At 45.5% G+C, this 13,716-nt stretch overlaps 1 protein-coding gene across 2 annotated transcripts in view; it reads right to left on the bottom strand.

The window, feature by feature from the left end:
- Window positions 1-13,716, bottom strand: part of LOC119966840 (protein disulfide-isomerase A6-like) — a 105,069-nt gene that overhangs the window by 50,520 nt on the left and 40,833 nt on the right. For both annotated transcript variants that reach the window (XM_038798810.1, XM_038798811.1), the window contains exons 2-5: window positions 8,852-8,990; window positions 8,698-8,755; window positions 8,474-8,600; window positions 8,236-8,342 (exon numbers count right to left, since the gene is read on the bottom strand). In XM_038798810.1, coding sequence (XP_038654738.1) covers window positions 8,236-8,342; window positions 8,474-8,600; window positions 8,698-8,755; window positions 8,852-8,990 — 431 coding nt within the window. The remainder of the gene's footprint in view (window positions 1-8,235; window positions 8,343-8,473; window positions 8,601-8,697; window positions 8,756-8,851; window positions 8,991-13,716) is intronic.

Below are 13,716 nucleotides of genomic sequence, written 5' to 3'. Positions count from 1 at the left end.
AGGAAACCCACACAGACACAGGTAGAACGTGCAGACTCCGCACAGAGAGTGACCCAGCGGGGAATGGAACCTGGGACCCTGGCGCTGTGAAGCCACAGTGCTTGCCACTTGTGCTACCGTGCTGCAATCTCTCCCAGCCACAATATAATATCCAACATATCCCTCCAAATGGACTTGAAACGTTAACTCTGTTTTGTCTTCCTACAGATGCGGCTAGAGCTGCTGAGTTTTTCCAGCATTCTCTGTTTTGCTCCTGCTATGCTGGTTTGATTCTTCTAGAATTTGGTTAAATATCAAGGGCATTCAGATGCTTTTGGTCAAGTTTAATCAACAAGGGTCAGATGTTCCTCTTATTTAGATTAGGCATATTGATTTGTTGAAGTGCAGTGGTGTCTGTAAACGTCCCCAGCCACCTGGTACACACAGCAAAGAAACAGGTCCTTCAATTCAAATGGTTCATACCAGTGTTTATGTTCCATTGAGCTCCCTCCCACCCATCTTCATTTAACTGCATTGGTGTAACTCGTATTCATTTCTCCTTCATGTGTCTATCGGGCATCCTCTTAAATGCATCTATGTTATTTGTCCCAGCTACTCCTTGTGATGGCAAGTTGCACATTATCTAAAGAAGGTTTTCCTAAATTTTCTATTGGATTCATTAGTGACTATTTTGTAGTTATAACCCTTGATTCTGCTCTCCTCCAAAAGGCGGAAATGTCTTTTCCACGTCTACAGTCTCAAACCTTTTATACCAATTATTTTTATTTGCATGATGCCTTCAACATAATGCCTTCAACAAAATGAAATGTCCCAAAGTACTTCACAAGGATATTACAAAACAAAATATGACGCTGTGCACATAAGGAAACCTTAGAACTTGGTAAAAGAGATACTTGGGGGGGGGGGGGGGGGGGGGGGACGGTGGCATAGTAGTGATGTAACTGGACAAGTACTCTAGTAGCCTGGACTAATAATTTGGAGACTTGAGTTCAAGTAACACTTTGGCACCAGAAGGAATTTACATTCAATTGATAAATACATTTGGAATAAAGTGCTAGACTCATTGGAATGATCATGGGACTGCTGGGTTGTCATAGAAACACATCGAGGTCAATAAATCCCTTCAAGGGAGGAAATACGCTGAATTAAGCTGGACTGGTCTGCATGCACCACCCTCAATTTTCTTCATGGGGACTGATGTTCTTGACATCATGTCAATGATGTATTATCTGTTTCCCTTGATTATGTCACGTCCAGATGATAGCTCTGAAAATGAAGTAGCATTCTTTGCAGATGTTTTGGAACAGTTAGTAGCAGTTTGAGAAAAATATTTTGAAATGTCTTATGGTCGGACTCCACTGTTACTTTGTCTCCCCTAAGCATGAATTGATGGAAATGCTCACAAGCAAAGGCACGCTTTTTCAATCTGAGCATAGCATTGCTCAGTTTCAGTTAATGCCTTGGATGCAAGTATGATTGGTTGTCCTTGCTGGATTAGGATTGTTTCAATTAGGATGATCCACTATGGGTTCCACTCCAGGAAGATCACTGACTAGCGTATTTTATCTACGTATATACTCTTCTGGAGGCATGGAAATGTCAAACAGCATGCACAACCATCTGTGAATGCCGAATGGCTTCCAGAATGCAGTTAGAAAGCTGCTGCTTTCATCCAGCTTCATTTGCCAGTTCACATTGGATTAGAATTTGTTTATTGTCACGTGTACCAAGGTACAGTGAAAAGTATTTTTCTGCGAGCATGAAGTACATGAAGGAAAAGGAAATAAAAGAAAATACATAATAGGGTAACACAAGGTACACAATGTGACTACATAACACCGGCATCGGGTGAAGCATACAGGGGTGGAGTCTTAATGAGGTCAGTCCATAAGAGGGTCATTTAGGAGTCTGGTAACAGCGGGAAAGAAGCTGTTTTTGAGTCTGTTTGTGCGTGTTCTGCCCAATGGAAGAAGTTGGAAGAGTTGTAAGCCGGGTGGGAGGGGTCTTTGATTATGCTGCCCGCTTTCCCCAGGCAGCGGGAGGTGTGGATTGAGTCAATGGATGGGAGGCAGGTTCGTGTGATGGACTGGGCTGTGTTCACGACTCTCTGAAGTTTCTTGCGGTCTTGGGCCGAGCAGTTGCCATACCAGGCTGTGATGCAGTCTGATAGGATGCTTTCTACAGTGCATTTGTAAAAGATGGTGAGAGTTAATGTGGACATGCCGAATTTCCTTAGTTTCCTGAGGAAGTATAGGCGCTGTTGTGCTTTCTTTGTGGTAGCATCGACGTGGATGGACCAGGACAGATTTTTGGAGATGTGTACCCCTAGGAATTTGAAACTGCTAACCATCTCCACCTCGGCCCCTTTGATGCTGACAGGGGTATGTACAGTACTTTGCTTTCTGAAGTCAGTGACCAGCTCTTTAGTTTTGCTGGCATTGAGGGATAGATTGTTGTCGCTGCACCACTCTACCTAGGTTCTCAATTTCCCTCCTGCATCCTGACTGATCGTTAAATTTTGCCAAGCAATCATGTGTGTACAGGGAGTATAGTAGGGGACTAAATACCCTGGTATTGAGGAAAATTGTGAAGGAGGCAGTAAAGAACTTTGCCTTCGCAGATTGTGGCAAAATTCCTTTTTGGCATTGGGCAGTGAGATCTCTGCAGTGTTTTATTTAGATCCTTTTGGGTCAACGTATACTCTCAGGTTTCCAGGTACTATCATGTTGCTAATACAGTCTGTAGGATTTGTCACTTTTAAAAAATTTTTAAAAATGTTTTTTTATTGAGTTTTCATATTTTATATACAACATATTACAAATTATTAGAGAAAAAAACACGCAAAAATTAACATGTATATTTACAGGTAAGCATCTTCATAATAACAATTGTGGCCGCCCCCTTTAGCCGGCATACATATTTTACATTCCCCAATATGGCCGAGGCACATGTTTATAGGCATTTATTTATAAATAGCCTTAGCTTGCCATCAAACCCCCATAACAAACCCCCCCCCGGCTACCTTCCCCCGATTCCCATCCATTTTCCCCTGATTCTTGGTCACCCGACTATTCTTCCTCTTGTTCGTTGGCCACAAACAGGTCCCGGAACAATTGCATGAATGGCTCCCACGTTCTGTGGAAGCCGTCGTCTGACCCTCTGATGGCGAATTTGATTTTCTCCATTTGGAGAGATTCCGAGAGGTCGGACAGCCAGTCTGCAGCTCTGGGCGGTGCTCCTGACCGCCAGCCAAACAGGATTCTATGGCGGGCGATCAGGGAGGCAAAGGCAAGGGCGTCCGCCCTCCTCCCCAGGAATAGATCTGGCTGGTCTGAAACCCCGAAGACCGCCACTATCGGGCATGGCTCCACCCTCACCCCCACCACTTTGGACATAGCCTCGAAGAAGGCTGTCCAGTACTCCACAAGTCTGGGGCAAGACCAGAACATGTGGGTGTGGTTGGCCGGGCCTCTTTGGCACCGTTCACATCTGTCCTCCACCTCCGGGAAGAACCTACTCATACGGTTTCTTGTTAAGTGGGCTCTATGTACCACTTTTAGTTGCGTCAGGCCGAGCCTTGCGCACGTGGAGGTGGAGTTGACCCTATGCAGTGCTTCGCTCCAGAGTCCCCACCCTATCTCCATCCCCAGGTCGTCCTCCCATTTCATTCTTGTTGCGTCCAGTACGGTGTCGTCCCTTTCTACCAGTCGGTCATACATGTCGCTACAGTTCCCTTTCTCTAGGATACTTGCATCCAGTAGGTCTTCCAGTAGTGTCTGTCGTGGCGGTTGTGGGTACGTCCTTGTCTCCATTCGTAGGAAGTTTAGTTTTTGAGTTGCAGGTACCGTAGCTCGTTTCCCCCAGCTAGTCGAAATTTCTCTGTCAGTTCGTCCAGTGTTGCGATCCTGTCGTCCGTGTATAGGTCCCTGACTGTCAGTGTCCCCCCGTCCTGCCTCCACCTTTTGAAGGTGGCGTCAGTCAGTGCTGGTGTGAACCTATGGTTGTTGCAGATGGGAGCCTTGTCTGACATTTTGGTCAGGCCAAATTGCTGCCGCAGTTGGTTCCAGGATTGGAGGGTGGCTGTCACCACTGGGCTGCTGGAGTGTTTTTTGGGTGGGGATGGGACTGCTGCCGTGGCGAGGGCCCGGAGGGAGGTCCCCATGCAGGAGGCCTCCTCCACACGCACCCACTCGGCTTCTGGCTCCTGGATCCATCCCCTTACTCGCTCGGCTGTTGCCGCCCAGTGGTAGAATTGTAGATTCGGGAGGGCTAGCCCCCCCCCCTGGATTTTGTTTTTTGTAGGACCTTCTTTGGGATCCTAGCATTTTTACCCCCCCATACGAACGCCATGATAAGTTTGTCCAGCACTTTGAAAAAGGCCTTGGGGATGTAGATCGGAATGGATCTAAACAGGAAGAGGAACCTGGGCAGTATGTTCATTTTGATCGTCTGGACTCTTCCCGCGAGGGAGAGTGGTGCCCCTGTGCAGCTGGAAGTATTGGGAGTTGGTATTGTTGGTCCGTACACTCGCCATGGGAGCGTTGTATAGGAGCTTTACCCAAGCGGTGAACCCTGTTCCAAGCCCGAACCGCTCCAGTACCTCTATGAGGTATTTCCATTCGACTCTGTCGAAGGCCTTTTCTGCGTCCAGGGAGACGATCACCTCTTGTGTTCTCTCCCAGGAGGGGGTCATTATCACATTCAGCAGGCGCCTGATGTTCGAGGTAAGCTGTTGACCTTTGACGAAGCCCGTCTGGTCCTCTGTGACCACCTCAGGTACACAGTCTTCTAGCCTTTTGGCTAGGATTTTGGCCAGTATTTTGGCGTCTGCGTTCAGCAGAGGTATGGGTCTGTATGACCCACATTCCGTTGGGTCTTTGTCTTTCTTAGGTATCAGCGAGATTGAGGCCTGTGCTAACGTGGGTGGCAGTGTGCCCCTAGCTAGCGAGTCTGTGAACATCTCCCGCAGGTGCGGGGCCAGCGCTGTCGCAAATTTTTTGTAGAAGTCCGCCGGGAATCTGTCCGGTCCCGGCGCCTTCCCCGTCTGCATGGAGCTAATGCTGTCCATGATCTCTTCCAGTGCTAGTGGTGCTGGATTTGTCACTTTTTTGATTACAGCCTTCTTTTTCAGCTCTTCAATGTTGATTTTAGGCGTGACTAGAGGGCAGTTGGAACTCTCCTTGGCAGATGCTGAATTGGTCTTACACTCCCACACGCCCATCAACTTCGAGATGATATTCTCCAGGTAGAGGTTGCAATTCTGCAAACATATCTTTCTACTCCTCTAGGATCTATTTGGCATCTTTCTACTCCTCTAGGATCTATTTGGCAATCAATAGTTTAATGTGCTGCCATATATTGCTATTCTCTGTTGGCATGTCTAGCATTACCAGCCCAAGCTTCAGACTTGCCCCTGCTGAGATGAGTGGCTGTGGAGTACATTTATGATCTGAAGATCTTCATTCTTGCCATTACATTGGGCTCTCAGGCTAATTTGGCCTCTTGGTATGAGTATCATGCCATTATATCGCCTCAACCTTACTTTTGAGGGCGGGGCTGTTTAGCACAGGGCTAAATCGCTGGCTTTGAAAGCAGACCAAGCAGGCCAGCAGCACGGTTCGATTCCCGTAACAGCCTTCCCGAACAGGCGCCGGAATGTGGCAACTAGGGGCTTTTCACAGTAACTTCATTTGAAGCCTACTCGTGACAATAAGCGATTTTCATTTCATTTCATTTTTGTATTACCATGTTGTGCCACTTTGCACAAGTCTGTGAAGGTTTGTGGTCTGATTCATGACACAGCAATGTCTAGCTTCTTGTTTCTTTGATAGAATGAGGACCGCAGGACTGCAGAAGGAGACTAACAGTCACAAACCATTTATCACCTATAGACGTGATGGAACCAATCTGCTGTAGTATGTATGTATCGTGTTTCACACTCTTCTATTGACATCTCACCAGTGGTTATCTGTGCAGGCTTGTTTCGCTTCTTTCTAGCCAAATACTTGAGTGTGACATGATTTGGCTTCTTGCAGTTAAAACGCTGCTTCCCTCAAACTGAGCAATCCTTCTCTTCCGTTTATGATCTGTTCTGCAATACTTGCCCTTTGTCCATGATATTCAGCTCTGCAATGTCTCCCAGCATAATGTATCGCTAGTTTGTTTTGCCATACATGTGCTCTAGTCAACTTTTTACAAACTTTGCATTTCTACATACATTTGTCACTTTCTTGAGAGTAAATTTCTCCTTATTTAGTAGACTCACTCTCATTGAGGGGTCTCCTCTGCTTAAGGCAATTCTTTCTTTCATGCGATCATTGTTTAGATGCCGGAATTCACATGATTCTGCAAGCTTCATTTCTGCAGTTACATACTGATCAACAGTAGGTCACGTTTTGCCCCTTCCCGAGTAGGGCCTCCACATACTGCCTGAGGAAATCTTCCTGAACACGCTTAACTAATTCCACCCTATCTAAGCCCTTAACACTATGGTAGTCTCAGACTATGTTAGGAAAATTAAAATCCCCTGCTATGACAACCCTATTACTCCAGCAAGTCCCCCAATCTCCCTGCATATTTGTTCTTCTAATTCCCATTGACTATTTGGGAGCCTATACTACAACGTCAATAAGGTCACCATCCCCTTATTCCTTAGTTCCACCCACAAAGCTTTTCTGGATGATCCCTCGGTTATTTCATCTCTGACTACTGCCGTGATGCTCCCCTCAATCAAAATGCAACACCCCCTCTTTCTTTCACCTTTGTCCCGCCTAAAGCACCTGTACCCTGGAACATTAAGCTGCCAGTCCTGTTCATCCCTTAGCCATGTTTCAATTATGGCTATAATATCCCAGCCCACGGACCTATCCATGCCCTGAGTTTATCAGCTTTACCTGCCAGCCCTCTTACATTGAAATAGATTAAATTTAATCTAACTTAATCTAATCTAATTTAATTTAATCTCCTGCTCCTCCAGTTCAGATGCAACCCATCTTTTTACTGTCCCTTGACTGCAGCTCCTCCACAAACCACTTTCTAGAAGCACTGACTGGCTGATGCAAATCTTCCCCGCAACAGCCAATCAGCGTCGCCACTCTGCTGAACGTTTGCCTTCATTCGAACACGGAGGGTGTCTTGCTGAGGTCCACTTTCTGGAAGCACTGATTGCCTGATGCAAATCTTCCCCGCAACAGCCGATCAGCATCGCCGCTCTGCTGGATGTCACAATACCTATGCCAATAATATAGGATGCCAGTTGTAACTTTGATAAGAGTCATTTTCATTCTGTGGCAAGCTGAAACCTGATTGAAGGGGTTCCAAGATACAGTTCCAGGAAAGACTGACATGCATTTGGGAAGGCAACACATTCAAGGGCTTTGGAGAAGGAAACCTCTCAGCAGATCACCCCTCATACAGAAAGGAGGTACAGCCTGTTCACTTTTTCCTAAGTTCTGGTGTCACCTTTTTGCTCTTTAGCCAGTGTCTCTGTGTTATTTTCATTACATGGAAACTGGAATTATGTACAGCCAAGGATCTTTATATGTTTAATCTAATTTGCATGCTTGCAAATTCTATCTCCCTGGAAATGAACCCACGTGCATTGTTTTTTAATGGCCTTTATTTGAGGATAATTCTTGTTATCTATGTATTTGAATCCCTGTGCTCCTCTGTTCCTCGTCCAATTCAGACCCATTTATGAAGAGTATGTGGCATATGTAAAATTTCTACCTCATCTTCTCACAATCATATTTTCTTCACCGGCAACACGGTAGCATAGTGGTTAGCACAGTTGCTTCACAACCCCAGGATCCCAGGTTCAATTCGCGGCTTGGGTCACTGTCTGTGCGGAGTCAGCACGTTCTCCCCGTGCCTGCGTGGGTTTCCTCCGGGTGCTCCGGCTTCCTCCCACAGTCCAAAGATGTGCAGGTTAGGTGGATTGGACTTACTGAATTACCCTTAGTGTCCAAAAAGGTTGGGTGGGGTTTACTGGCTTTTGGGGATAGGGTGGATGTGTGGGCTTGGGTAGGGTGCCCTTTCCAAGGGCCAGTGCAGACTGGATGGGCCGAATGGCCTCCTTCTGCACTGTAAATTCTATGATTCACAGGAAATGTATATAGCACTGTAGTGTTCAAGAGCATTAGCATTGATGTTCATTTAAAGTAAGAGATTTATTTTAGCTGAAGCTACAATTTTCCATAGGCAATACATAAATGTTCAAAATATAATTGTTTTTACCTGTCCTCCAGATCCACATTGACTGCCTTGTTCAATTAGTCTTTCCTTTACTATGAACCGTATGGAATTAAGGACTCCATTGGTAATGGCTGCACTTGACCTTCCACCTGATTAATCAAGTTATAAAATCGGCATTTTTAAACCGAACCACTTTTTTAAAAAGTCTGCCAAAATTAATATTCATGACAAACAAATGAATCAAAATGTCAACCATTCTAAAGATAGAATGATTGTATACCATAATATTTTTCTGGCTTGTTCTTGTTAGGCCCAAAGAACTTGATAGTGGGAAATTCTTCTATTTCATACTGATGTCCTATTGATGCATATTTGTTCACATCTATTGCACCAACTTTAACAATACCCTGTTCATAATGGAAAACATTAGAAAAAATAGACAAGTTTAATCATAAATTAAGACATTAAGGAAGGAAAATAACTTAAGTGACAGGATTGCCTTACCTTCAAAGCAGTAGCTACATTATTCCACTCTGAAACAAACTTCTCACAGTGTTCACACCTGCAATGTAAAAGCGTTAACAACGACTGACCAATGGATTTGAATATAGAATAACACTGACAGCAAAGTACAGCTACTAAAAAACAACTTACTTACCAATGAACATAGAATTTTACTAGCCAAAGTTTTTCACTTTCAATAACTTGAGAATTGAAATTTATTGAAGTTAATTTTATCACATTACTTGATGAGTAGAATGCATTTACAGTCAAAATGCACATGCAGGCTACAATACCTAAAAGGAGAAAATACTAGATAAGTATTTGAATATTCACAGACAATCTATGCTTACTTTTATTTTCACAGTTGCAGTTGAACGGTACAGTTCAAATTAACAGCTAATAAATGTTAATTAGTTATCCTCTTTAATTCTCTGTATATTCTGAATTGTAGACATTTTACCCAATTTTGCTTTATAATTCCATTCACATCGAATAACCAATTGTTTACAAAATTTCAAAAAAAATGCTAGATATTTTTATTTAATTATTTTTCATATATGATTGAACAACACATTTTTGACGTATTCACAGTTCATCATTTGATTAAATAAGACGGAACTGATGACAATATTGGCTGTAATTAATATAGTCTGGAGGGTGCACAGCACGGTCGTTTGCGACACTTAATGCAAATGATGGGTGGTACAGATGCAAGTTAGTACATTTTAGTAGAAAGAATAACAAGGCAATTCATTTTTTTTAGAAAATATTTTATTGAGGCATTTATAATTTAAACAATTTTACACATCAAATTTCAACAAAAAGAAAAACACAACAATATAACCAACAAACCCCTCCGAGCACAAAACCCCCCAGCCAACATGGCTTACACAAACAGTGTCACCTTCCACAACCATCCCTCCATTGGTTCGCCTGGCATTACTCGTCTCTCTCATGCCTCTCCTCCCCCCCCCCCCCCGCCCCTGTTGACAGCTTAATTCTTCTCGAAGAAGTCGATGAATGGCTGCTACCTCTGAGCAAACCCCTGCAATGACCCCCTCAAGGCGAATTAAATTTTCTCGAGTCTGAGAAACCCCGTCATGTCGCTAACCCATAACCCTGACTTCAGGGGTTCCGAGTCCCTCCATCCTACTAAGATTAGTCTCTGGGTCACCAGGGAGGCAAACGGCAGGATGTCGACCTTTCTCACCCCCTTGCCTCCCGGGTCGTCCGACACACCAAAGATCGTCACCTCTGGAATAGGCACCACCCTCACTTGTAAGACCTCTGACATTACGTCAGCAAACCCCTGCCAGAAACCCCTCAGACTTGGACATGCCCAAAACATATGGACATGGTTCACAGGACCGCCCCCCCCACCACCCCGCACAGTGCCCACACAAACCCTCCACCTCCTCAAAGAACCGCTCAGATGGGCCACAGTCATCTGTGCTCTGTGGCCCACCATAAACTGTATCAGGCTGAGCCGGGCGCATGGTGAGGATGCATTAACTCTCCTCAGGGCCTCCTCCCATGACCCAGCCTCCAACTCCCCACCCAGCTCTTCTTCCCACTTTCTTTTCACCTCCCCTATTGGGGTCCCCTCCAACTTCATCTGCTCCTTATAGATCTCTTGAGACCTTCCCACTCCTGTTCACGACACCACCTTATCCTGTAGACTCTGGTGCGGCAGGTGGGGGAAGGTCGAAAAGATCTGGTTTGATCTTCCGCGATTATTTCTGGTGAGGTGACAGGAGGCAAGCAACTCTCCAGTTGCCCTGACAGAGCTTTTGCCAGGACTTTGGCGTCAGTATTCAGGGGTGAGTTGATTCTGCATGACCCATGCTCCTTGTCCTTTTTAGGGATCAATGATATTGAGGCCTGTGCCAGTGTGGGCATAAGAACCCCCATGGAGTTAATGTGCTCTTGTGACCTTCTCCAATCCTAACGGTGCTTCTTATCTCTTTTCCTCTCCCACCACTGATATGTCCAACCTGTTGAGTAACTGGTTAACCTTCCAGTCCCGCTCCAGGGACTCGGAGGTGTACAGTCCAGGTAGAAGTTGTGATGGCACCGTTGATTTGGTGCTGTGACCAGCCTACCTTTCCTGTCCCTTACCTGTGCTATCTCCCTCGTGGCCGCCTGCTCCCCCCCCCCCCCCCCCCCCCCCCGGCTAGGCGTCCTCCTCTTGGGAGATATGCTGCCCCACCGCCCCTCACTTTTTAGTACCATATACCAGGCTGCTCTCAAATGTGGTGGCTCCCCCCAGAAATTGATCTTTTTGCACCCAACCAGTCTGCTGATTCCCCCCTCATGTCCTCAAGTACAGTTGCCCCCTCTCCCCCTTAGATCATGTAATTCCACATAGTTCTCAATTCTTCTTGAGTCCGTTTTTTCAGACAACTAAGTTTGGTTCTTCAGGCATATTGAAATAAAGTTCTTTATCGTTGTCCGTAGCCCATAGTCTTTCCGGGTACAACATACCAAAACCTTCCTTTTAAACAGTGCGTTTTGACCCCATTAAACTCTGCCCGGCGCTTGACCAGGTCCGCTCCAATGTCCCGGTATATGCGGACGGTGTGTCTTTCCCACCTACATGATCACATGCTCCTCGCCCACCTCAGAACCCGTTCCTTGTCCTGGAACTTGTGGAGTTTCACTATTATTGCCCGTGGTGGTTCCCTCAACTTGGGATTTTGGTCAGAGCGACCTGTGAGCCTGGTCAACCTCTGGGGGTTTGCTAAAGTCCTCCTCCCTGATCAGTTTTCCGAGTATCCTCAAAACATATTCCATTGGGTTTCTGCCCTCTGTGCCCTCCTATAGCCTGGTGATTCAAAGTTTCTGTCAATGTGACCTGTTTTCCTGGTCATGCACCTTCCCCTTTAGCACCTTCTGGGCCATCACCAACGCTGCTACCTCGGCTTTTGAGTGAAGCGATCCGCTCGTCCTGGTTGGTGGCTGAATTCTCCAGATCCACACCGTCGCCTCTTGGGCCTCCAACTCTACTCCATTCTGTCCATTGCTCCCTATATAGTGCCAGCGTGGCCTCTATTTCCAACTTCATAGCCGACATGAGGTCCACTTTTAACATCTCCCTGTGTTTCAGGAGCTCTGCGGAGATAAAGTCCATCAATTTCTTCATCGAAAATGAGACGTTGCTGGTGACCCTGCTGGGTCCACCATGGGTTACCACATGCGTCCCCTTGTTCTGGAGTTGAGGTCTTCCTTTCTCTGCTCTTGCTGGCCTTGTTGCCTGGCTGCTGGTTCAGTTGCATCTCAGTAGGTTGGGTAGTAAATGGGGGTTAAGTTGGGGAATGTTGTTGTACTTTTGGTGCCTGTTTGATGGGTTAAAAAGGTCTACTGAGAATTTTCTAGGAGGGCCACCTTTCATGCGATCGCTCAGCTCATGGTTGCCACCGGAAATCAGACTTAATCAGGACTCCTCAGGGCACATGGAGTGTGCTTCTACTATGCCCGCAAACATGTGCCCCTCGTATAGGCCAGCAAAGTCAATGTGTAGACATTGCCAAGGCATTTTAGGCCAGTCCTCTGGTTGCAGTAGGGACAATGGTGGTGCGTTCCTTAGTCACGCACATGACTGGTACAGCCCTGCTTTAACTTCTATCTGGGTATAGATTGCTGGCCATCAAAAGTAGTTCCTTGTGAATCCCTTCATTCTAACTATACCTGGGTGTCCTTCATGCACTGCTCTAATACACTTTGTTGCAAATTTGGAGAGATTATTACTCTCATCCCCCACAACAGGCATCCATCTGCCTTGGCATCCCCCACAACAGGCATTGTACTGTCAACACAAGTTTCCTGAAAATGTACAGCTTTAATTCAGGATGCGTTCCAACTATTCTACCTGTAATACCATTTCCAATTCCTTCCCCATCACAGGATCATTTTTTATGTTGAAGCTAAGCTGCAGTCACTGGAATGTGTTCTATCTGCGCCCGATAGAAGATATTTTTTCTCCTGGATGGTATCTGACCAGCAGGCAAAGGCAAACGCGACAGCATTAGCATGGCTCTCTGATTGATGATATTTGATTTTGTTGGAGTGTGCAGATAAAATTAAAGACCATTGTTGAAGTCTCCTTGTTGCCAACGAAGGAATATCTTGATGGGGCCCAGAAATAGCTGTTAATCGTATCGGGTATTGATCTGCGCATTGAATTGATTGATGGTTGTTTAAAATCTCCACAGATGCCAATTGCTTCATTACAGGGGTTGCCCAGTCACTAGTAGTGATGGGTTTTAGGATTCTTGTATCCACAAGTCTCATTAGTTCAGATTCAATCTTAACCATATAGCGTTGGGTACTGCTCTAGCCTTGAGACACTTAGGCTGGCTATTTTGCTTGATTTTTAATGACAGTTGTACTCCTTCCTTGGAGCCCAGTGTGTCCTCGAATGCATGACTTTATTTTTATAGGATGGTCTGTAAATCTGCCTTCGAAACAACGAAGCTGTTCACAATACTCCGGTTCAATTTGATCTTTTCCTGCCAAGAACAGCCAAAGAGAGATGGAAAACTTCTTTGGACAACATCGAATAGCAGCTCCGCAGTTTTCCCACTTAACTCTACTTTGACTATGATGTATCCTCTGAGAGGCATTATTTCCTTGCCGTAGGTCCTCATGAGGTTAGCTGCTAGCTTTAACGGAGTTTGATTCAATTTTTGTTCGTAGATGGTCTCAGGAATTGTAGATACAGCAGCCCAGTATTGACCTCAAGATCCGATTTAATTCACCTTAAGCTGAAAGTGAAATGAAAATTGCTTATTGTCACAAGTAGGCTTCAAATGAAGTTACTGTGAAAAGCCCCTAGTCACCACATTCCGGCGCCTGTTCGGGGAGGCTGTTATGGGAATCGAATCATGCTGCTGGCTTGCCTTGGTCTGCTTTCAAAGCCAGCGATTTAGCTCAGAGAGCTAAACAGCCCCTGTTTAAGGGGCTAACAGGGGCAAACAGTACATTCAACTTCAATTCTTCATCCAAATTGTGTGCTGTGTC

Source organism: Scyliorhinus canicula, chromosome 6 (assembly GCF_902713615.1).
Source record: "Scyliorhinus canicula chromosome 6, sScyCan1.1, whole genome shotgun sequence".
Lineage (NCBI taxonomy): Eukaryota > Metazoa > Chordata > Chondrichthyes > Carcharhiniformes > Scyliorhinidae > Scyliorhinus > Scyliorhinus canicula.
Note: the sequence above shows the minus strand (reverse complement) of the source record. Positions and strands in the feature narration are given on the sequence as shown.